Source organism: Pararge aegeria, chromosome 12 (assembly GCF_905163445.1).
Source record: "Pararge aegeria chromosome 12, ilParAegt1.1, whole genome shotgun sequence".
In the NCBI taxonomy this organism is placed as follows: Eukaryota; Metazoa; Arthropoda; class Insecta; order Lepidoptera; family Nymphalidae; genus Pararge; species Pararge aegeria.
Window position 1 is genome coordinate 9,547,904 of NC_053191.1, and position 24,639 is coordinate 9,572,542.

The following is a 24,639-nucleotide window of genomic DNA, read 5'->3' on the forward strand; positions in this document are numbered from 1 at the left end:
GCAGTACAGGCGGACACGGCAAAAGGAAGTGACTGGAGAGCGCGACTTACTACCAGTATGCCACTCCATTCTACATTCCTTAGGCTTAAAAAGTATTTATAAGTTAAAATTTTATACAAGTAATTACAATGCCCATTATTATTATTAAGTAAGTATTCTCTAGATAGCTGAATCACTAGTGCTAAAGAACATTACTATTAAGTTGTATACGCCGGTCCCAAGTTCTTTAATTATATAGAATTAAATACGAACGAAGAATCATTGGTCGATTTTGCTTGATGTGTTTCGATATGTGTAAGGAAAACTGACAGTATTCAGTTGGACGGCCAGTTGAATACTGCTGTACCGTAAACGCAATCCCCAACAAGCTACGTGTACACTTAGTTTTACAAGAGATATGGCAACATTTTGTGACCTGTGACAGTCAAATGACAATTGACAAATAAAAACATTCAATCTCATTTACAATGCATACGTTGTATGTTTTATTTATTTTTACACCTGTGTGGTGACTGGTGCTCATCATCTGGTGTCACCGAACGTGTTTGGAAATTGTATCACCAGCCAGCCATCCACCATCACCATGTCAGCACACGAAACGATGACAGATGATGCCTCGATTTCAGTTCTAAAATTTCTTAAAGAGAATATTCCAAAGAGCAACCATGGCAATATAAAAAGTGAATTAAAAACTGTTTTTTTATTCTCTAAGAAAAGAAGTAAAGGCCAGAAGATAAAGAAGAAAAAAAGAAAGTCTCGAATTCTGACGCGGAAAGAGAAGAAAGCTCTTGGTTTTTATGTTATTCCGAGAAACAGTGTTATGTATAATGAAGTGGTGCCTTTAAATGAAATCTGGTCTGATTATATCAGTGAAATGCTAGAGTTGGAAAAACTAACTCCAGACAGTGCTAGCAAGAGTTGGGAACAGTTTACACAAACAATATATAAATCTGATTTTCATGGCAGCATGTTACAGGTTGTGCGTTCAAAATGTCCAAGCTACGTTGGAAAGAAAGGTATCTGCATAATGGACACAAAAAACACCTTTAAAATTGTATCATTAGACAATAAAGTGACTACAATACCTAAAAAAGACAGTGTCTTTGAAATTTGTGTAAAGGCAACCAAAATAGTTATCTTTGGTAAACATTTGTGTGTGAGACCTGCTGAAAGGTCTACAAAGAAAGTGAAGAGCTATTTACACCCTGATCTATGAATAAAATGTTTAGTATGCATAATGTGACCATTTATTTCTTCCATCAAAACTGGACATCTGAATAATTATTTATAAAAATAAAACAATTTGTTATTTGAATGAACACTTTTATTCAATTGTTGAATGAACACTTTTATGCAATTGTTTTGTACTTGATAGCGGAACAAATTAGTTTCTAATGATTGTAAGATAGTACAATGAACACACCATTTGTATTAGTTTTAACTCTAAGAAATCACAATGGCTATCAACACTATACTGATTTTTAACTTGTCACTAATTAATTAGTGAAAAACTTATCAACTGCAACCACTATGTAAAAAAGTACTTAATTTAAAGGACCTAAATGCTGCATATCCTTATAATTTCACATAGTATTGTAGTAAAAATGTGTAAAAAGGACTAGATTATTAAGCAATTAGTTACTAGACATAGGACATAGTAAGTTCAAAATCCACAGGCTCCAGCCACTTGTTTATAGCAGCTCCCAGCAACTCGTTAAAACTATTTTTTCTCTAATGGTATTGGGTTAGTCAGTATGAACTGAATAAGGCAAGAGAAATAACACACCATTTTATTACTTCCTGATTCTACATTTATAGTCAGTATTGTTTGCCTGTTTAGTGTGTAGGTACACCAAAAACCAATCAGCGAAGACATACATACCCCAAGCAATCTAGCCTTCCAATATAATGCAAATTAGGAGTATGGGTTGAATGTAACTGCCATCTTCTTACAGGTAAGCCTGGTACCAACTTAGACTGCGTCACTCATTACTACGTGAAATTGCGATCAAGTTACTTATAACTTAAATTCAAATTTTATTACAGCAAGATAAATGTCCAGGAAAATATAACATCTGCTTTCAAAAAACAATTGCTGAACGCTAGAAATTTTCACTACATTATTTCACCATACGGTCAACCATTTTATTTATGGTTAATTTTATTAAACCCTCTGATATGTATGCTTTAGTGCAACACATAATTCTATCATATCCTGTAGGGATACATTTCAGGTGTTTCGAAAATTTGTGGAATAAAAAAATTATAATAATGAATTTTTTTATTTAAATCAGACATACACACTAGATTATATTTCTTGGTGTTTTGCAGCTACTGCTCATGACATGACAAAAATAAAAACGATTTGCTTAGACAACTAAGGTACAAAATATATGAATATTAATAGTACAACTTAGATACATGCAATGTTATCTGTACCATAAAATAGGTCATACCAACTAATTTGACAACCTCAAACTGATAAGAAGAAACATAGTGGTGTATAATAGTCAAGATAAGAAATGCATCCAGAAGAAGCAAATGCAGCTGTAAATGCTGTTGTTTTGTAGTAGAACAATTTGAAATTGCTACAAATAATAAAAAAAAATATTTTAGCTCAACAATAATGAAGTATTAATAAAATTTTAATAAATAAAGATCTTTACAATGTTTATTTAAGGAGTACACCGCTCCAAGAACCGCGGGTACAGACACACTTCACGGATATGGTATCTGTCAAGGAGCCAGCACAGGAACCTTTCCAGGCCGAGTCCATATCCGCCGTGAGGCACTGAACCAAATTTTCGTTGATCTGTATACCAGTAGTATGGAGTTGGGTCAATTTCTTCACGTTTGTATCCTGTAAATAATAAACTCATTAAAATGTTTACTGTATTAATGTATAATTTTTATGGGGTGTAATGTGCCAAAAAATGTGGAAATTCATTATTTAGAATATCAGAATACCAAAGGAATAAATAAAGTTTATTTAAATATCAGAAATAAAATATTTCTACATAATTAAGTAATTGGACATAATAAACATAATTAAATTTGGAATACAATTAGACATTCTTTAAAATAATTGTTTTATAATATAACCTAAAAAATAATCTTTTAATTAAGGAATAAATAAAATATTAGGTGCCAGAATCTCAGATTTTCAAACCCATAGGATATTAGGTTGCTGTGAATATCTTTGAGGAATATAATGTTGCAATAGCAACATTTTTATACTCTGAAGAATATTAATGAGAATGCCAATATTAAACTTACAACTTTGCTTCAACACATCATTGAATGCAAGATTAACGGCAAACGAAACCATGTTTCAAATACACAGCCACAGGGCAGCGGTTAATAAAGTTTAGTGGGCACTAGAAGAAAATTGGATACACAAATCCAGAACAAAAAGACATCAACACAAGAATAACTAGCATATCCTTTGAGTACAGCATAACCTGACCTTCTAAAAGTTCTTCATGGTCCCATATCCTCATGGATCCACCCACTATTTCTCCGACTCCCGGCATCAGTACATCCACAGACTCTGTAAGGCGCCGGTCCTCAGGACACCTCGGCATGTAAAATGACTTGATCTCTGCAGGAAACTTGCACAGCAGAATTGGCACCCCGATTGCGTCCGTCATCTTACGCTCGGGACCTTCAGGAATATCCTGAAAAGAAGCTTTTATATTGAATATACAACACGCAGAATTGGACATATCAGAATAGGAAGCTTTGGCGGCTTTGGTTGACACAAGTATCAACAGAAGATCCTACATCGCGCCATCGAAGGTTTCACATGTATACATAAATATAATATAAATATACAATGTGTAAATAAAAACCGAAATAATACTTCACAGGCTTTGGCACTCACTTTCACTTATCTGTGACATTGAAATAATGCAAATAGTTTTTGAGTTAACCACTGCCATAGTTTTTACTGTGAGAAATCAGATACAAGCCAAATAACATCACATGCAAAATTAAAATCAAGTGACTTCTGTCACTTAATTAGGTACACAACTTTAGAAAACCGTTTTGAAGTACTCTAATCATACTCTCAATGCTCGGGAACCATAAAAAATTTGAGAGAATTGTTTCCAGTTAGTATCACCCATTAAGTAAATTCTCTTTTAGCTATAGTTACTTTATGTTCCGCAGAATAGTAACCTAATAAATAATAATATATTGAATAAGCTCAAAAATAAAAGATTATATTATATAATAAAGTACTGTCCCAGTATTTTTACTTAATAAATAACGATTCAAAAGACTTAATTCGTAAATCAAAACTTACGTCTCCAAATTCATAGAAAGTTCCGTCATCTTTAGTGATGTTGTTCTCTCGCAAATACTCAATGGCCTCAATATAGGTCATGCGCTTAAATGGTTTCTGTGGTCGCTGTAATAAAAATGTTTCAATGTTATAACAAAGTGCATCCGTAAATATTACCTGAATAGCTTTATTAACGCCTTTATACATAAAACAATTTCTTAAAATACTTGCAGCTTTCTTTTAAAAGTGTTACCTTAAAGTTGGGGTTCAGTTCATACACAAGCTGGCCTTCAGCAGATGCTAAGACTCTGTCAACTACATCCACTACCATGTCCTCGATCCTTTCCAACAAATCCTCGAATGTGATAAAAGCAAATTCGCCTTCCACGTGGCTGTATCTGTTAATGTAGAAAATACCCACTTTGTCATATTTTATTTTGCAAAAAGGATGTCTGTACTAAAATAAAACGGTTTAAAAATGTGGGCAATTGGATGCAGAAATTAAGGTTACGAAGGCTTGGATTATTATACATTCGATCGATAACAACAAAACCTACAAGAACAAAGAATGCTTTTTATAGTTCCCTTAATATATATTACTTCATAAATCCTTATCCAATCACCAACACTAATTATAACATATTTTTCACTTTTCTTAATTTCTCAAAATTAAGATATTAATGGTGCCCACACAATACCTGCACACAAATCTCCCTTTTTACAATGTTTCATTGCCTTTTCCTCAGAAAAGGTAAGGAAATTAAAATTAAAGATTTACCTGAATGTGTGCAGGGAGCACACATTAAAGTTATGTTAAACTCGATATGTATCACCAAAAGCTAATAAAATAATCGAATAATCTAGCTGGTGACTAGGACTTAAAATAAGAAACAACTCACTCTGCAAGATGTCTCCTTGTTCGGGACTGCTCGGCGCGGTAGGACTGTGCGATGCAGTAGACATCTCCGAGCGCTGCCAGACATGTCTCGAGGTACAACTGAGAACTCTGGGTCAAGTATGCTTGTTCTCTGTTGAAAATTGAACCTTTATTTGAATTAACTATTCTTGATTTGAGGAATAAATATTACGTTTTGACAGCTTTTATATTGTATAAACTGTCAAATTTATTCTGTAGATCAGTAATTTACAGTTACTATTAAAATGTAACAGTAACTATATTTTGATTCTCGTCGTTGGTTGAATGTAGGTCATTGTTATTGTATCCAAAAAAAAACTTATTTTAATTTGTTTTTAATTATTAGATGCAAGCAGGCGTTTACTTTGCGGAATTCCATGAATCATGATATACCTACTACTATGAAAATTGAAAATAGTTTTCTATACTCAGCGAAAAACAGGAGAATCTGTGTGGTGTATAATTTATAATTTCTTCAATCTTTATTCTCCACACCAAACAGATCTTCGGCAATGTATTCTATACGCACGTTGCGCTCCGACACCGAAGCATTTCCAGAAGTGTGTTTTTATAAAGAATTTTTCAGTTTCCATTAATAATAAACGCGTTTTCGCGAGAGAAATTCAAACTTACTTTTTATCTTACTATGGAAAAATATACTATACCTGCAATTTCCTATCTAAGTTAGGTTTAATTATAAGTAAAATCTTACCCAAAGTAGTCAAACTTGAAGAGAGTTGATCCACCTTCGCACTGTGTCTGGACAAGTGTCGGCGGTTGGACTTCCGTGTAGTGGCGAGATGCGAAATGATCGCGGAATGCTTGAGTGACAACCGCACGCATCCTCAAAACTTTCGTTGTGTTCTCGCCACGAATCATTATGTGCCTGAAATACGTGAACAATTTGTATTTCTGAAAATCAGTTCCCAAAGTTATTTTCTAACCCACAATTTACAAATCATTAACGACATCAGTGGAAACAAGCGGGCCCAGGACCGTGAATTTTGGAACTCCCTACAAAAGACCCATGTGTCCAGCAGTGGACTTCAATCGGTCGAAGTGATGATGATGATGAACGACATCAGTTAACGATTAACTACTAAACGAGACTGCTAAGCTATCTGAAGAACCTGTAAAGCCAAGTGTGTCTATTTGTTACCTATCTATGTTTGGCACAACCGCTGCACGCGATCTTGATGCAATTCAGCAAAAAGATAGAAATCATGAAAAACAAATATTACCATTATATAGATACAGCTAACGAAAAAAACATGGAAGAATAACTAACTATAACTACTTGATTGCCGACTGGCGCAGTGGGCAGCCCGCAGCGACCCTGCTTTCTGAGTCCATGGCCGTGGGTTCGATTCCAGTGTTTTTCAGTGTCTGGGTGTTTATCTGTATATTATAAGTATTTATGTATATTATTCATAAAAATATTCATCAGTCATCTTAGTACTCATAACACAAGCTACGCTTACTTTGGGACTAGATGGCGATGTGTGTATTGTCGTAGTGTATTTATATTTATTAATTAATGCTCAAAAATAGCCCCTAACGAAAACAGTCTCGGTGGGAGAGGCTAAACAGATCTTGACATTTTGCATAGAAATAGCTTGCGACCTAAAGACGAAAAAAAATATTTTTTCCGTAGGAAACACGATATTTTTAAAAAAACAAACATTTCTTGGGCAAAATTTGTGCACATCTAGTACTTTACAATGTTACATTTCAAATCTTACCTGTTATCTAATTGGACGTCAGGAAGAGCGTCCTCGTTCAGAATGGCGTCAGCACCACCAGGTGGGGCCAATCCAACAAGTTCCCAATAATCTACGGTCAGCTCATGACCTCCTGGTGCCTTTGTGTTGAAAATAGGAAGGCAACTTGATTAGTTTACATACTCCTTAAAAATAAGGTTTAATTTTTACATTTAATGGTGGTTCATAACTTACGATTTTTCCTTCGGGCACAACTTCAAGTTTTCCATACAAAACCACTGAAGATTCTGTAGAAAGAACTAGAGCATTGTATGTTTGGCAGAGTACGCCGTGCAGAACACATTGGAGATAGCCTGTACCATCTCGTAATGTTAGGAAGGCTAGAGCTTTGCCTTGACGCCGCAACCTATGTACCCAACCACGTACGCATATTCTCTCGCCGCGATTTTCAGCAGCTTAAATATAGGAAAGCAAAGAAAGTTGAAATTGAGCTAGTGCCAACATAATAAGCAAAAAATTTATGTATTATAACAGTATTGTGTCAGGCTCGAATGCCTGCCCTTTCCTTACATTATCCAATTTGACTATCAAATTGGATAATGTAAGGAAAATTTCCATTTGCTTTTGTGACAAGTGTTTTTTTTTTTAAATGCAAATATTAAATGAAATAATGAAAGTGACTGATGCATTTTCATAAAACCCAATGAAAATGGGTCATTACCTGCAAATATTTTTATAGTCTTGGCTTTGGGTAAAGTGGGATCTTGTTCCAAGACTATCTTTTTTGCCTCATCCAAGTTTTGTACTCTCTTTTCATCTTTCACTTCTTCTGCCTTAGCTTTGTCCGCAGCTTTGTAGCTCTCCCTCAGCCAGATTTTTTGAATCTTCTTTAACTGTGATTTAGCAGCTGTGTCATATGTTTTTAGATCATCTTTAGAGTCAACATATATAGTCGGAAATGGTTCTTTTCCTGCATGCCGCATAGCTTGCAAAATAGTTTTAAATGGTTTTTCCATTGAACCATCTCCAGTCTCATCACTCCCATTTTTTTCAGATGTGTACAGCTCCTCTAAAGACAATATATAGATTTAATACATTAGTGTATGTGCCAAATATAATAATAGTACGTGCATTTTTTTTAGTTGTAACAATTGTTTAAATATTGCATAGAACTTGAGTTATAGCAGCAGATGTTACTTTGCAAATGTTTAAATTATAAAATGTCTGGTAATCATACTTTTCTAGGGGGTTAAGACATTCATTGCTTAGGTTCGTGGAGATCAAGAAAATTGGGGCAACGAAAAAGCAGATGAGCTAAGAATGGGCGGAAAAATCTAATTTTATGGACCTGACCTTGTTTACCCATTCCATGCAACATTACAAAAAGAGTGATAGAAAGCATCACAGAAAGAGAATCAAACACAAGGTGAAACAATTTGATGCAAAACAGGCATAGAAAATTGAAATTGTTTTTGAAGCATTCACCAAGAAGACCAAACAACTTATGACATAGAGCAGAACTAATATAGGACTGGTAGCAGGCCTAACCACAGTACATTGCCTGTTAAATAGACACCCATCAATAATGAAAATTGTAGAAGATCCATTCTTTCCAGAGTGTGGTGAGGTGGAAACCAGCTTTCACTTTATAGCTGAGTGCCCCATGTACGCACGGTAAAATGGGAACTAAAAGGTACAGATAGAATAAGTGAAGAAGACCTAGCAAACCTCGCCATAGGAGATACTGTTAGGTTCACCAAAGGGACTGGTAAAATCCATAGGCACAAAGGGGATGCTTTTGGGACACCAGCAAAACCTGTCTCAAACATGGGGATTAGGTCTACTCATTAAATATAATGGTTGCTTGATAATTGGTGAAATTTAGACTTTTATTTTTACTTTTAAAAACAATACCACAAATTATAAAAACTTTTCAAAAAAAGGTTATTGTTCCTTGTACTTAAATTATAGTAATTTAGTGCAATATATTTTAATATGTTAACTTATCGTTGGTTATTATTAATTATAACAATAAGGAAGGATTCACAAACACACATAATTACCTATTGAACAAAATCATTGATTATATAAAAATGCAAAAATTCAAGCCATTGGCGAGCCCTTTAATAAGGCAGAAACAGTAATTTCAAGACAGCTGCGATAATAGTACGCAAGCGTATTGCGGATTGCGTCAAGTATAAGTTCCCCTAAATTTACCACACAACTTTACTTAAATGTAACTGAATAATTATCTTCATTGTGCACACATATCATTTGATGACGTTACGTTTTCATCCTAAAGCTAATTTTCATAAAAATCATGTAAATTAATAAAGTATCCAAAAGACTATAGGTTAGTAAAAATTGTATACTCACCAATCGATAGTTTTTCGATGTCTGGCATTGTTAATTATAAATCAAATTATGATGAATACAAAAAATTACGCAAAACTTGATAGTTAAAATAATTTCGAGAGAAAAACGAGACAATTAGAGAGAAAAGACACGCCAACACTCAAGTTGACACGGACACGGGACAGCTCACAGCTGTAAATTTTGACATAACTACAAATGTCATTGATTTCATGCCATTTTGACACATGACATTAAATGGGTGCTGCCAAATTAAGTTTATCATTTCCTCAAAATGTAATTCCCCAAATTTGTATCTAATAATAATCAATTTAAAAAAGGCGGAAGTTCTCAACCCGATTCGTTTTTTTTTCTCTATTTATGTGCTCCTATTTTTTTTACTAGACATTCGTCTACCTCGAGATTTAATTTTAAGTGATTCTTTAAAATCATCATTAACGACATTTTTAAAAAGTCCCTTTATAATTGCATAAGTGCGCATACCTTAGTTGTTTTTTGGAGTCAATAAAAGACCTAAAAAATCTACCATCCGAATTATTCAGTACGGGCAGCTTGCCAAGTATAAAATGTGTTTTTTACTTGATTATCTGCACCCTGCATGATATACATTGAGTAAACGTAGTATTATAGTTCTTAGGTGCTTTGTTCAGTCGTATTTTATAAATGTATTTATTAGGTGTACTCACTATAAATTCGGCGATATTTTTTATTTAGGTCTCCCAGGGTATGCTGTGTGTTTCCCTGAACAGATGCTACGCAGTAAAACCAAATGTATAGAATGTAAAATTCGTTTTTCATAATAAAATAGGTATATATTACACAAATCAATTTATTTCACAACAGTACATTGGTATATCAAGAATATAATAATAGACATTGATTTAACTTCATTTTTCTTGACTTTCACTTTCTTTTTCCTTAAGTCTGTCTCCACAGTCAACCTGACTTTCCCAGTCGCAAAGCTTCGAGTCTGTATTAAAAAGAAGGGGTTCGGGACATGTTATGTCTACTGGTAGTCCACGAGCACACATGTACAAGTGGTTGCAATATTCATGTGCAACGAGCAACCCGTCAGATCCTTCGCGAGCACAAACAGAAACAGCATCGTCATCATCATTGGTCTCCGGGGTAGGCGTTACCAACTTTCGATTTCCACAGTCCACCTGGTTTGGCCAATCACATACACTTTCGTTCAAATTAAACATAAGTGTCTCTGGACATTTAAACTCGTATGGCTCTCCATTGCTACATTTATAAAATTTATTGCAATCGTCGTGAGGCAAAATTTTAAAAATCATGGTATCTTTGGGACATCCCTTTGCATTCAATTCCATTTCGTCTTCGCCCAAAGCCATGGAGAGGAAGCTTAGCAGAATAATACTTGCAACTGAAAATAATTGATATGTGTAATTATTTAAAGTAATGAAAAGGTAATAGAAAAAGCCGTTATAATCGACCCCGCAAATCCCTTTTCATGCCCTGGGATCGATCTATAAACGTAAAGATAAAATGCTTTGCCCTCGATAATTGCTGGCCCAAAAGATCATGTCACATGTTTGTCAGGAACGATTTCAAATTGTATTTTCATTACTAAAAATTCCGTTGACCTTCAAACTTAGTTTTTACAAAACTACCTAAACAGGTATTTTTGTAAAACTAAGGAATGCATCCGGAAATCAATCATCTTATTAACCCATTTCTGGGCACGGGTTCCCACTACAGAGCACGGGTCTCCTTCCACAATGAGAAGGGTGTCCACCACGCTGGCCCAGTGCGGATTGGTGGACTCCATATTCCTTTGAGAACATTATCGAGAACCCGCTCACGATGTTTTCATTCACCGTTAAAGCAAGTGATATTTTAAATACTTAAAACGCCGATAACTTAGAAAAGTTAGAGGTGAGTGCATGGATCCGAACTCAGCAGCCCGAAAGTGAAGATGATGTTGATTTATTAGAAAAGTATTAAAACCTGCTGGTTAACTTATGTGAGATACGGAATAAAGAATCTAACTCCACTATCAGTGCTTCAGGTGTTCGAGTAGGATAGACTTAATAAAGGCAAATGGTATGAAATGATCAATCATTCTGCAAAGCGAGATATAACTTGTCTGTAGGTGGGCAGAACCAATGAGAATACAAACACTAGGCATTACTTGTAAATGAATGATACATAATATAATATAATAAGAACAATAAATTTACGTGACGAGGACACCACTGTAGTCTCATGTACTAAACCTAAGCAAATTATGATTGATTACTTTACCTTTTATCATTTTGATCACTTTCACTTGTTCCTTGGTACTTAATGGCACAAATAAAAAATTGCACGTTATTTATACTATAAATTGATCATGTATCAGTTTGTTAAATAATATCTATACAAGTCAATAGATAAAATTACATGAAAATTTGTATTAAATAGATACTTATTTAAAAATGTTGAACTAATTATTTGATAAAATAACATGGTGTTTCCATCTAAGTACAAGTACATTTTGATATATAAATAAAAATGGAAGTTTCTGTCTGTCTTTGTTGAAAACAAGGTCTCTTCTTTTTCTTTAAAGTATTGACACGCGTTTAAATATTTTCACGGTGTCTGTCTTTTTGTCTGGGTTAAAAATCCGAACGGCTAACTTATTAAAGAAAACTTCTTGAGGCGCGTTGTGGAAACGTTTGTGCGTATTTTTATATCACAAACAGATAGATACTTTAGGTAGGCCGTAGGTTGATGTTATATAATATATTAAATCATTCTATTGTACCTAGTAGATATAACGGTGTAATTCAATGGTCTATATTACAGGCGCCGCGTCGGGATAAATCCTGGGTGAATTAAGGGTGAGCGCCCCTAAACTCGTCTTTACACTCAGGATTATATAAGTATAACACCCCCGCCACGCCCAAAAATAACAAACACTTGCATAGTTATAATATTAAGGATAGTTACAGATCTAAATATATTTAGGTTATGTACCGATACATAAATTCGTATCTCTCGGTAAAATCGATGTTCGCTTGTCATTTTCAATACTAACTGCTAGAACAACATAATAATATGTATAATTCAAACCTTGCCTTAATCTAAAATTTAGATCAATATTTTATATTTACAGTACCGTTGTTTGCCGTATAATTAATGCATATCTGATGAATTAATGCTACTGGGCGGGACCATTTCTGTTTTTTGAATGTGGAGTGCTAGTTTGTGTATTGCAGCCGGTTCGAACCCGGGTCACAACCCGAGTTCGAACCGGCTAAATGCCGGGGAACCGGGAAAATGGATACGGACAATGGATACGGACCCTTTTCGAAACGAGTTCGAAAAGGGTCCGTATCCATTGGCGTCTTGTGAGCAGTGGCGTCGTAGATTGGCGTGCATAGGGGATTTAGGGGAGAGGGTAGGCATAAAGCAGGAAGATCGCATAAAGTGGAAAGATTCTCCTTCTTTTCAAGTTGTATGAAATTTTTAGGGTAGGCAGTGCATCTGTGCGTATATGAAGTGCACGCCACTGATTGTGAGTTCTGGACATCCTATTTAATCGGAGGAATCCTACATATGAAAAACCTATCTTTCTTATTCCGTCCGGAAACTGTGGTAACACTAAATATTTTAAATTATTTTTATTGAAAGACTTTAGAACTCCACGCTGCTCCAACACAACTTAATGAGCATTAACGACTATTATAACAAGGTCGTGAAAATAACCGGCACCGACGGCTTTACATGCTCTCCGGGCTTTACGTTGACTCCAAATTTCGGACTCCAGGCCGGTACTAATAATTCCCTAACAAGTAATAGAAAAGCACAATACCTAAAGAGTTTTTGTCCAACCCGGGATTCGTACCCAGCAACTCTTGATGCATGCTAACCACTAGACCAACGAGACTTTTCGATTTTCCATTAGTCTCTTTGATAATAATTTATTAAAAGAGCGCAGTCTCGTAACTTACTTAGGAAAGTAAACATCGATATTTTATTTTTTCGTTTGTTGGGCATGTAATTATTTACTAATACAATTCTGTTCACTACATAATTACATAAAATGTATGTGTACCTTCGTCATTTTGGTCATTTGTTAGTTATTACCAATATAGAGTTCTGGCAGGTTGTTTATATAGCCTAGGTATAGGATATAACACTATTCACTGTAAGATTGTCTTTGTAAGTACAGACTTCGAGTCACATTATTTTGCACGATCATCATCTTCATCATATCAAACCATTACCTCTACAGGACATGGCTCTCCTCCCAAAGAGAAAGCGTTAAGGCCGGAGTCCACACTGTCCACACCCCTGGCCCAGGCAGATTGTTAAACTTTATATGCCTTTGAGATCGTTATCGTAAATGTAAGGTTTCCTCACGATGTTTTAATAAGCAAAGTGATATTTAAATTGCTTAAATAAAAAAAAAACACATAACTCCGAAAAGTTAGAGGTCGGGGATCGAACTAGGTTCCCCCGAAAAGGAGGTCGAAGCTAATAAACTGTCAAGATAAATATTTTATACTGCTCATGTTGAAAAGAGATAGTGTCAATTTGGTTTAGTGTCATCATCATCATCATATCAACTCATTACCGGCCCACTACGCTAGAATAGTGCGGATTGGTGGACTGCACATGCGTTTGAGAGCATTACGGAGAACTCTCAGGCATGCAGGTTTCCTCACGATGTTGTCCTTCACCGTTAAAGCAATTCATACTCACTTTAAAACACATATATAACATAAGAAAGTTAGAGTTGCGTCCTGGGATTTGAACTCGGCCCCCCGAAAGTGAAGCCGAAGTCCTAACCACTTGGCTATAACCGCTTCCAGTTCGAGTTTAGTTTATATTTAAATAGTTATTTAAATAGGTATTTATTTAAATAGAAAATGGCGATCAACAAGGAGACGTGGGTGGTAGACAAGGCACTGGCAGTGGTGTTGTGGGTGACGCGGCTGTATGGGATGGTACCACTACGCTTCCGGTCCACAGCTACCACTACGGTCGTATACATTTCTCGTCCAATCTACTACCTTGGAATTTTCGTAATAAGTATTATCAGTCAGTATTCCCGGAACGAATTGTTCTAGTTAAGCACTATTTACGCGGAGTATCAGCTATTAGTATACCAAATTGCACTTAAATCCTTTCATACAAATATGAAACAAAAATCTATTTTGATTTCTCCATCGATATATTTTAAGCTTCCAATGATTACTACTTAAATTAGTGTACATACTTTAATTACTCGTAATTTAATCATTGCTATTAGATTATTATTAGGTAAATAGCGTAGTTAAGCCTTGGTAATGGTGACCAAATAATATAAAATAAGCTAGACCTATAAAGGCTAGGCTAGGCTACGCCAATCGAGAGGACTGTCGAAGCCACAGTACTAGCCACAGCCAAGCAACCAGTGCCGCCATCATTGTGGAGTGTTGGAGAATGTGGGGATAGGACTTGGAATAATACTTTTTTTCTCTTTTTACATTTGACATATAATCGAGCAGAGTTTCCCCCTACAACTACTTGATACAGAATGAATGCTTGAGAAGGTAATACTTCTTCTATTATACGGCTCAGGTACCGTTTACAATGTTGACAACAAAACGAACCAATAATAATATTTTACGATATTAGTTTCCGGTAAGTTATTTCACAAAATATACTTATTGTTATTTTTCTATTTGGAAAACATTAAATATTTAGATAAGTATTATTACGAATTATATAAAGCAAAATAGTGCTATTAAAGCAATTCTATATTAATGAATCTTGTAGTGACGTCACAACATGTTTATTGAGTAGCGTAGGTAGCCAGGTGATCAACCGCTAACAGGAGCATACCCTATTGGCTATTGGGGTCGGCCGTCCTAAAACTAGTCCATCCCTACCGCCGGTCTTGCAGCATTTTTAGCGTTAGACTTTTGCCCTCATCTCTAGACATTACTAGTTGTGTCATGTGGTTTTATTTGTACGTATTATGTAATCACAAGTGAACACAGAAATGTACATGTTACGCTTGTCAACGGGTGTCACACTATTTTGCTAAATTGTTGAAAATGGCGCCAAGAAACGCTTACGGTGGTAAGTTCACATCCAAAGACGCCACGACGACCATATTATAGTAAAGCTCAGCACTAAGACACAGTAGCTGTAGTAGAACTTTTCAGTTTTCAGTAGTAGCTTTCCGTGGCAGAGCTCGTCCGGGGAAGTATCTTCTAGAGCCATGCTTATTTCTAACCGAAAGCAGCATCTTAATCGCGCAAGAATCATCAAAGTTGCCGGCACATGAGGCTTAACACCTACTCAGGGTGTGCTCAGGAGCTATTCGATTTGGTCAAACAATCTCCTTTCTACCATCGAACTGCGAGGTACCGAAATAATCTGCACCGTTACGTTATTGAAATACCATCAACACATACACACGTACAGCACGTTTTGCTTCTTCCTTTCTGATCCGCACCGCAAAGGCCTGGAATGCCCTCCCATCTTTCGTCTTCCCCGATACCTACAATCTGGGTACCTTCAAATCAAGAGTGAATAGGCATCTTCTAGGCAAGCGCGCTTCATCTTAGGCTGCATCATCACTTACCATCAGGTGTGATTGCAGTCAAGCACTTGTCTATATATTTAAAAAAAAAATACTACTCATCAGATTGATGGACACGGGGTGGCACTTTGCAGGACGTGTCCCTCGTATTCCCTGCGATGTGTTGCTCTGTTTATAGGCTATGGGTTTCCACTTACCATCAAGAAGAAGAAGAAAAAGAAACAGTAAGGAGTAAACAGCACACAATGTAGACATGCAAAGGCAGCGTTATTGCTGCAAGCAATCTCTTACAGGCAACCTTTGTAGATATGACTTACAGCAACAGAACGGGATAGTGCCAAGAGATAGATAGACATAAATACCAAAATGTAAAGATACAAATACATATATAATTTAAATATACATAATATATATAAATATATAGCAAACATAATATATATAAGTAGATTTTAACACACAGTTAAAAAAAAAAAGAATATAAAGAATCTACTTCAAATTCCATCACTCAAAGAGAGGTAGTAGGTAGGACGATCAAGGTATTGTAGTAGTAGTCCTTCAGACGACTCTTAAATATCGGATTTCAGCAGGCAGATTGTTCCAGAGCATAATTGTTTAATCCATCAAGGGGGATATCTGCTTGATCTAGTAATTATTACTAAAAAAAACGTGCCAATGGAGAATGTACCAGAGAAGCATGAAGTAGTAGAGAGCAACTTTAAAAGAACCTCGCAGTAGCCTTTAAGACATGAAGAAAATGAATAAAATGTGAGTTTTATTCTGTTACAGATTTGATTGTCGTAGTAGATATGTTATTCGTGCCTGTTACTCAAAAGGCTGCTGAAAACATCGATCCGAAAAGTTCGAATACCAATCGCTTATTGGGCATTATTGATATATTTATCACTGTATTTGCATCATGGCATGGCACCTATTGTAGTATGGTGAAAATGAAGAAATATTTACAATGCACGACGGAAATCAATAAGGTACTCTCAAATTAGCAAGTTTTTGTGTTTTCACGCTGCAGTTCTTTCTGTTATTCGTACTTTGGATAGTGACTCTTTGTTATGCCCACCTGGCCCCATTTACGTAGCAAATGTCGATCAATCAATACTAGACAAAGTATTACTTACAAATTCATACTCAAAATGTGTCCATACTCACATAACATTTCCATCACCATCAAAACCAATTCTCCTACAGTAAGTTATACCACTCGACTTTTTTAATACTTAAACTTCAAGACATAACGTTTTATGCTAAAACTTTCTGATGCCGTTTGTTTGTTAATTGTATCTAAGTAAAAATTACTCATTTGTTTTTGTGTTAAAAAATCTTTCGATCCATGGAACCTGGGTCAGTCGATACGTAAGAACGGCAACTTTAACCCGCATCATCACTGATACTAAGTACTTACTAGCAGTTCATCCATACAAACTTCTGATAACTAAATTTTTCCAATTCGAACTTTCTTTCGTTATTCCACATAATATATCCCACCCAACCGCGTCACGTCGCCATTTTTCTATTGTTCCAGTTACAGGAACAAAAGAGTTACCAATATTTTCAATGTATATAAAATTATTAGGGCATCATAATAATATCACAGCCACTACGAATAGCCTATAACAGTCCACTGCTGGACAAAAGGCCTCTTCCAACGGGAGGGTTTGCCCATAAGCACCACGTTGCGAGCTGGGCAGACGGGTCGGTGATCGCAAGAGATGGTGGTAGTACGACACCCGCAGGAAGAGCTGGGGTGGTGACAACTGTATTCTGATTCGCCGTTACCACAGGGCAAATAATATTCAAAAACAATACAACGCCCTACGAGTTCAGTATAGTGATGGTTTCAGACTGCCGTTGGGTTTACCCCGTTATTGTAGTGCATCAGAAATGTTCGCGAGAGCTCATACTGATGACTTTTTTGCCATCAGAAGAAAACGAATAGCATCCTTGATGAAAAGAACGTGGGTAAGCAGTAACGGCATTCTGAAAGCATTAATAAATCGATACGACTCTCCGATTTATAAGTTGTATATTAAACTCCACGAAGGGCCTGGTCGCAGAAATTTTAAATTTTAACTTTTTGAATATTGCATATTAATACTTAATGTAAGTTTTTTTGATTTAGTTTGTTTTTTAATTATTCTGTTATGTTATAGTGTAGATGGGTCATAGATACCAAATAAATAATAATAATAATTACGTATATTCATAGTGTATATTCCAGCTTTATTTTATTGTGTTCCTTTATTTTTCAGATAAAAAAAAGCCTCAATTATAGCTATACCTCAGGACCAAAATCATGGCAGGCCACTTTTCTGATAACCATAATAATATTTTATTTGTGGATTTTGCCACTGCTAGATTTTTGGGAACGTGATGAAGGTATGATTAAGCATAATAATATACTAATTCATGCTTACTCAGTAATTTCGTCTCAATTATTTATAAAAGGCTAGTTTGAAATGCTATGACGATGGGGTAATAAAGTATTCATGATAATAGAAACAGTCTGGAATGCCCTTCAAGCTTCCATTTTCCCCAGTACCTACCTACAATGTGAGTACCTTCAAATCAAGAGTGAATAGGCAATCGCGCTAACTCATAGACAGCACCATAACTTACCATCAGGTGTAAATTCAGTCAAGCGCTCGTCTACGTAACATACAACGGACTATATAAAATAGGGGATAATTTATAGTGAATGAACTGTAGGTTCTTTTTTACGGTTCATAGAGAACAAATGGGGTCACAGTTTGTATTCTAACAATAATTCACACTCATGTTTAGACATATGCGTGTTATAAAGTCAGAAGTCTATAATAAAATTAAACCATTTGTGTGTGCCTGACAAACCATTTGTGTAGGACATAAGGATAGAAGTTATAAATTATACCGTACAGATTCTATATCTTTTCGTGGAGCATAGAAAATTAATCTAGATTTTAATTGATAATTTAATATCATGGAATACGTCAAGGTAACGCCAATATTTAAGACAGAAATTTTTTATCGGTTTAGGGTACTTTTATATGAAGTCTGAAATGTATATAACTTGGAGTTATAATCAATTCTCTAACTTGAGTATTTAGTGATACTTATATTATGTGATGTTAATATTTTTTTATTATTTAAACAAAAAGTTATGTTTCAGTGTTTTTCTTAGATATCAAGTGCGCACAATTGATCCTTTTCGGCTCTCTGGTAATGGTGGCATTACACTTCGTTCTTGTCTCGCTGCTTGTCAACACCTCATTTGAACTGATTAACAAATACCTTGCGGATATAAAGTCTCAAATAAACTGTCAATGTTAGTTATTTTTTTATACTAAATACACATATTAAAGGAGAGAGGGATTTAGAGATAATACCTTAAATTGAAAATTTTCAAAATCCTTAAACTTTCGATTAAGTGTACGTTATTCTACTAGTACTACAAGCATTTGCTATCCATATTGGAGGCGGCGGCACATTTTTAACAAAAGATACGCAATCAAAATCGGTTCATCCTTTCGAGAAATACGTTGCCACAACGCACACAAAGACACGTCAAACTTATAACACCCCGTCGTTTCCGCGCCGGGGTTCAAATGGATGTTGGTGGGCTTCAAGCTTTAACGCTTACTGACACATATAGGTGATATCGACCGAAACCGTGTATGTCTACACTCTTACCACTATGCTGTATACTCTTGCGGTGCTCTAATTAGTCACCAAGGCAGAATCTGATGAGGAATCCTCAAGATTTATAGCCAGTGTGTTAGTTGAACTATCTCAAACCAAATGATCCAGGTGTTTTGGTGAGTCTTGAGGGTAAATAAAGTCGGTCAATTTTTTTTTCAAAGCTTGTTTATCCATTAGCAGCACTCAATGAAATCTCGAGCCCATTGTCAAGAGATGCAATCAGCTATTCATATATTCCAATAACTTCTATCAGCAAGACCATTGACCTACTGGGTAAAGTTAAGCAAGGTAAGGGAGATTGTTATATACCTGCTGTATTTGATTGATATGTTGCCAGAAACGTTTTTATCTACGTTTTTATTTATGGTGCAGGGTGCGCCAGCCTCGCCACTTTTAATTGACTCTCCATACAAAATTACTCGATCAGCTGATCAGTAGTTTTGTATGTAAGTTGTTTTTTTTACCTTGACATAACTTTTTCATAGACATGTTAACACTTCGTCCTATTTCATTTTGATCGCGCGATTAATGTTAGGGCGATATTATTCTGTATGTTGTTGATATAAGGCACGGAACTGAACACAAATGTATGAGAAATTAAGGAATTGCGATCTCCTTTTAAAGGGATCATGCACACACACATTATTGAGTAGTAAAAAAACTTCATCATTTGTTTGTTCTACCATATTTACTCATCCGGGAATCGAAACTAGACGTCCAGATGTTAAGGCGTGTATTTGCACTACATCATCTTTTCTACTAGCAATTTTCTTTTTACATAATATTCCTAATCCGCAGAAAGTTCTGTTAATTATAATATTACTATGTTGCTACGTTATGTTATTTTTTATTGACTAGCGAGATGTGAAAACTATTGTTTTCATTATATGAATTATCGTCATTATCCCTATTTTAGATATATAAACTTTTCCGCTGTTTTTCGCTACACTTAGAATTCTGGTGACCATCCATTTACTTTAGGATCTATCCCTTCAACCATTACTTGAGACATTTCATGTTAAAACAATCTACTATTTATTTTTCGTGTTACTTTCCGAGATAAAAGTGTATCTTATTTGCATCTCGAGGATGCAACCTAAATAAATAAATAAATATACTACGACAATACACACATCGCCACCTAGCCCCAAAGTAAGCGTAGCTTGTGTTATGGGTACTAAGATGACTGATCGATATTTTTATGAATTATATATACATAAATACTTAGAAAATACATATAAACACCCAGACACTGAAAAACACTTAATGCTCATCACACAAACATTTTCCAGTTGTGGGAATCGAACCCACGGCCTTGGACTCAGAAAGCAGGGTCGCTGCCCACTGCGCCAGTCGGCCGTCATATGTGTGTGCATCAGAAAAATCTTTTCAACTATTTAGCCGTGCATAAATTACAATTATACAGACACTCTTTCGCATTTATGTACCTATTATTAATATAATTATTGTGTGTAGCAGTTAGACTTTACTATAATAAATAGCGTTTTTTTCTGCTGCAGATGTTAAAATGACACCGAGGATGAAATTGGCTATAGAAATCCGTAAACTATCAAGCAGTTTCGTTCGGACATGTGAAGTGTTGCGGGAACTTAACGATATAGAAAACTTCTTCCTACTCGTCCACATTATTATCGTCTCTATGACTTTAGTAGTAACTATAAATAATCTTGCACAAGTTCTGTGCTGTACTACAGGTAACGGTAAGTGACCATTGATAATGTGAGCAGTGTATAACTATTATCGGCCCACTACTGTGCCCGGGTCCTACCACAATGAAAATGGGGTTAACGCCGTAGTCCACCACGCTGACCAAGTGCGGATTGGTGGACTCCACACACCTTTGAGATCATTGCGCGGAACTCTCAGGCATGCAGGTTTCCTCACAATGTTTTTCTTCACCATTGAAGCAAGTGATATTTTAATTGCTTAAATCGCACATAACTTATTAAAGAAAGTGCTGGGATTTCAACTTAGCCCCCTGAAAGTAAAGTCGAAGGCCTAGCCCAAGTGGGTAGGACTTCGACTTCACTTTCGGGCCGTAGGGCCGATGTAACCATTAAGACTTTTTTATTACCTATAAAAAAATTAACATCTTATTCTTACGGCTTTCTTTTTTTTTTTTGACGGCCGATCGGCGCAGTGGGCAGCGACCCTGCTTTCTGAGACGAAGGTCGTGGGTTCGATTCCCACAACTGGAAAATGTTTCTGTGATGAACTTCAGTGTCTGGGTATTTGTCTGTATTTTATAAGTATTTATGTATATTATTCATAAAATTATTCATCAGTCATTATTGTCGTAGTATATTTATTTATTTATTTATTATCTACTTATTTTTCCGTGTATATAAAATGGGAAGAAGAAGAAAAGAAATAGATATAATACCTACCTGTTTAACATACTAATAAAGCAATACATTTTAATCTATGTATGTTTATATAACACAGAAATTGCTTCTACTATGTGTTAAGTATAGACTTTGAAACCATCCAACCGATGTGCGCTATTTCATTTGATAAATAATAGCACGAATATAAGTAATTTTACCCCACTAAAAACATTGCATACACCATATTCGGTCGATACATGAAGTAGATTTTCTAATTTTCCCATTCAAAATGAATCCTGAATTTTGAAAACAAAATGTAGGTATTTTTTGTTTTAGCTTAATAGTATAGTAATTTTTTATAGGAGTGGAAACGTAAAGTCTCTACTTTGGTAAAACTGATTTGGCATTTTTGAAATACGTTTTGGGTGAGGCACATTTAGTACTTATAATAAAGGTCGGTGGGGTGAAGGAGTCTTGTTTCTTATTCGTCACCATAGATATACTCTAATTCTGTTATTTATTTCTTATGTACGTCGTCGGGTCGGGTACAATTACACACCCGAGTTTTATGAAATAACATTTAGATTAATACTTAAGTTTATATTTGATTTGGCTTTAGATCTCAAATACGCAATACTTAAACAGTGTGTCTGGTTTGTGTGCCACATCTTTAGAATTATTGTGATCGTGGAACCCTGCCATCGTATCAGCGAAGAGGTAAACAATTTATTTTTATTACCTTTATGGTACACATAAACTAAACTAAATGAAATTGAGCGAAGTGCGAAGTGTGCGACGCACACAGGCGCCAAGACAATAGGGGCCGGGCGTCGCCACCGAAATTATTTTTGTTACACTTACACACCATCATTTTCTTTGTAGTGGAGTATCAATAAGTAAGTAGGTACAACAAATGCCTTTTTAATAACAAATTACAAAACATAGTTATATAATGCTTATTGTACAAGTCTCCCAAGATAATATTCACGTGCGGTGCGAACATTCAACAGTAATTATTCACAATAGCGAACTCCCAAAGAAATTTATGTAGATTTGTTTTTAAATTCCTTGATATTTTCTTCATAAGGTTCAATTTTAAATAAAATTTGCTGTCTGGAAATAACGATAAATCGTTTTGAAGTTGTTAACGCAATGTATGTATCCTTTTTGGTTTTAGAGGTTTTATTTTTCGCAGTATTTGGGAAACGGAAGCGAAGGAAAATATTATCTAAGTATATATAACAGAAGAGCATTTATAACGGTCAAAATAAACAAATAATAAATAATAAAAAAGTTGTAACATGAAGATTCGTGAAAAAGAAGGCGCTTCATAGGTTTCGCGGCCCTGCTCGCTGTAGAGAAGGATACCCACCTTTAGACCTGCCAATTTAGTTTAGTTTAGTGGACAACAGAATTGGCACCAATGTTTACGAAACTATAATTCCAAAATGTATTACAGTTCTCGAAAACCAAGATGCTGGTGGCACAGATGATGTGTGAGGTGACTTGTGAGGCTGATCCACTGTTCGAAGCGACAGATGATTTCTTTAACCAATTGCTTCTCAACGATGTGTCCTTCACTGTGATGGGAATTTGCTCACTTAAGAGATCCACAATATTCACGGTAAATGGTCCCGAGTGGTTGGAATGTTAATGTTAGGATTACTTTCACCACTGGTATATTATCCCCAGGGGTCTACAGGCCTGCAGTGCTAGCATGGGCAGTGTCTCCCCAAAAGGATAAAAAATAAAATTACCTTCTCCCACCGCTTTAAAAACTTTTAGAGCACTGGCGCACAAGTGAATATAATATCCAAATAATATATGGGTAATAATAAACGGCGGTAAACTTCTCCTATTCCATGTTCCCGTGCTTTAGCAAGTGGACACTATAATTATATCATATATAATATATATCATGTATATAATCGGGGGATATAATTTTTGTCTCATTGCCTGTGCTAGCCCTATTAGTATCTTATACCCAGGTATAATAGACCTGTAGTCCCTGTAAAAGGCTAACATGGATATTAATTTAAATAATAAGTTTGAACATTATTCAGGTTCTATTGTCAAGAATATACAATCACAGATTGTAGAAGTATTTTCTTTGGCAATAGAAATTCTTCTTCTTCTTTTGCTTATTTTGGCAATAGAACTTCACTGTGTCCCAAGGCTGACACATTTTCACAATGTTGATAATTTGCTTGCTTTTTTAATTTGATAAATATAACTTTTCAGACGACCTTGTACCCATATGTGCAATAGCATAGGTTAGATACTCGTAATTATATTGGTTTACTCCGTCAGCGTTTTTGCTTTGAAGTATGAAACGTGGGTATCCTCTAGTGGCGTGCACTTCACATCACATGTACAAAAGCACTGCCTACCCTAAAACTTATATATAACTCGTATAAAAGGTGGATTTTTTCCGTTTTATGCAATTTTCTTGGTGTATGCATACCCTGTTAAGAAACCCAGTGCACGCCACGGGTATCCTCTCCTGTTTTATAACAATCGATATATAACAACCAAATTCTAATTCTGTCGATCCAGAAATAAAGAAAAAGCAGTAAACACACTTGCAATTATAATATTGGCAAGAAGTTAGCGAACGGAAACAAGTATGAACAATCTAACAATCACAATTTGTATTGCAGATCATTGGTGGTGCTATTACTCTTTACATATTGATTTTGGAACTTTAATGCGATGCTATACAACAGTATAAATTTTTGCACCACAACTGGTTCTGAATTCAA

General features: G+C 35.5%; 4 protein-coding genes across 4 annotated transcripts; 2 read left to right on the forward strand and 2 right to left on the reverse strand.

Annotated features, from left to right (window-relative positions):
• The first annotated feature begins 427 nt into the window (after positions 1-427).
• LOC120628022 (ribonuclease P protein subunit p29) lies at positions 428-1,315 on the forward strand. Its single transcript, XM_039896206.1, has one exon. The coding sequence runs from the start codon at positions 584-586 to the stop codon at positions 1,214-1,216; it is 633 nt and encodes a 210-aa protein (XP_039752140.1). The 5' UTR covers positions 428-583; the 3' UTR covers positions 1,217-1,315.
• A 951-nt stretch (positions 1,316-2,266) lies between these two features.
• LOC120628021 (asparagine--tRNA ligase, cytoplasmic) lies at positions 2,267-9,473 on the reverse strand. The gene is made up of 10 exons (XM_039896204.1): positions 9,299-9,473; positions 7,644-7,991; positions 7,157-7,377; positions 6,944-7,062; positions 5,914-6,087; positions 5,185-5,313; positions 4,539-4,683; positions 4,307-4,411; positions 3,467-3,677; positions 2,267-2,860 (listed from the first exon to the last, which is right to left on the reverse strand). The coding sequence occupies exons 1-10, from the start codon at positions 9,324-9,326 to the stop codon at positions 2,676-2,678; spliced, it is 1,665 nt and encodes a 554-aa protein (XP_039752138.1). The 5' UTR covers positions 9,327-9,473; the 3' UTR covers positions 2,267-2,675.
• Positions 9,474-10,182: 709 nt separating this feature from the next.
• Positions 10,183-10,650, reverse strand: LOC120627915 (protein obstructor-E-like). The gene has a single exon (XM_039896041.1). The coding sequence runs from the start codon at positions 10,648-10,650 to the stop codon at positions 10,183-10,185; it is 468 nt and encodes a 155-aa protein (XP_039751975.1).
• A 3,525-nt stretch (positions 10,651-14,175) lies between these two features.
• On the forward strand, positions 14,176-24,585 carry LOC120627916. The gene is made up of 6 exons (XM_039896042.1): positions 14,176-14,253; positions 19,691-19,817; positions 21,050-21,250; positions 22,497-22,594; positions 23,337-23,501; positions 24,538-24,585. The coding sequence occupies exons 1-6, from the start codon at positions 14,176-14,178 to the stop codon at positions 24,583-24,585; spliced, it is 717 nt and encodes a 238-aa protein (XP_039751976.1).
• The last annotated feature ends 54 nt before the right edge of the window (positions 24,586-24,639 follow it).

Coding starts and splice junctions, on each gene's coding strand:
- LOC120628022 (XM_039896206.1), top strand. CDS start 584: ATGTCAGCACACGAAACGATGACAGATGATGCCTCGATTTCAGTTCTA.
- LOC120628021 (XM_039896204.1), bottom strand. CDS start 9,326: ATGCCAGACATCGAAAAACTATCGATTG. Junction 7,378..7,643: donor GACTATAAAAATATTTGCAG/GTAATGACCCAT, acceptor CCTATATTTAAG/CTGCTGAAAATCGCGGCGAG. Junction 7,063..7,156: donor TTGTGCCCGAAGGAAAAATC/GTAAGTTATGAA, acceptor TTCAACACAAAG/GCACCAGGAGGTCATGAGCT.
- LOC120627915 (XM_039896041.1), bottom strand. CDS start 10,650: ATGGCTTTGGGCGAAGACGAAATGGAATTGAATGCAAAGGGATGTCCC.
- LOC120627916 (XM_039896042.1), top strand. CDS start 14,176: ATGGCGATCAACAAGGAGACGTGGGTGGTAGACAAGGCACTGGCAGTG. Junction 14,254..19,690: donor TGACGCGGCTGTATGGGATG/GTACCACTACGC, acceptor TTTTTTTCAAAG/CTTGTTTATCCATTAGCAGC. Junction 19,818..21,049: donor ACTGGGTAAAGTTAAGCAAG/GTAAGGGAGATT, acceptor TTTCTGCTGCAG/ATGTTAAAATGACACCGAGG.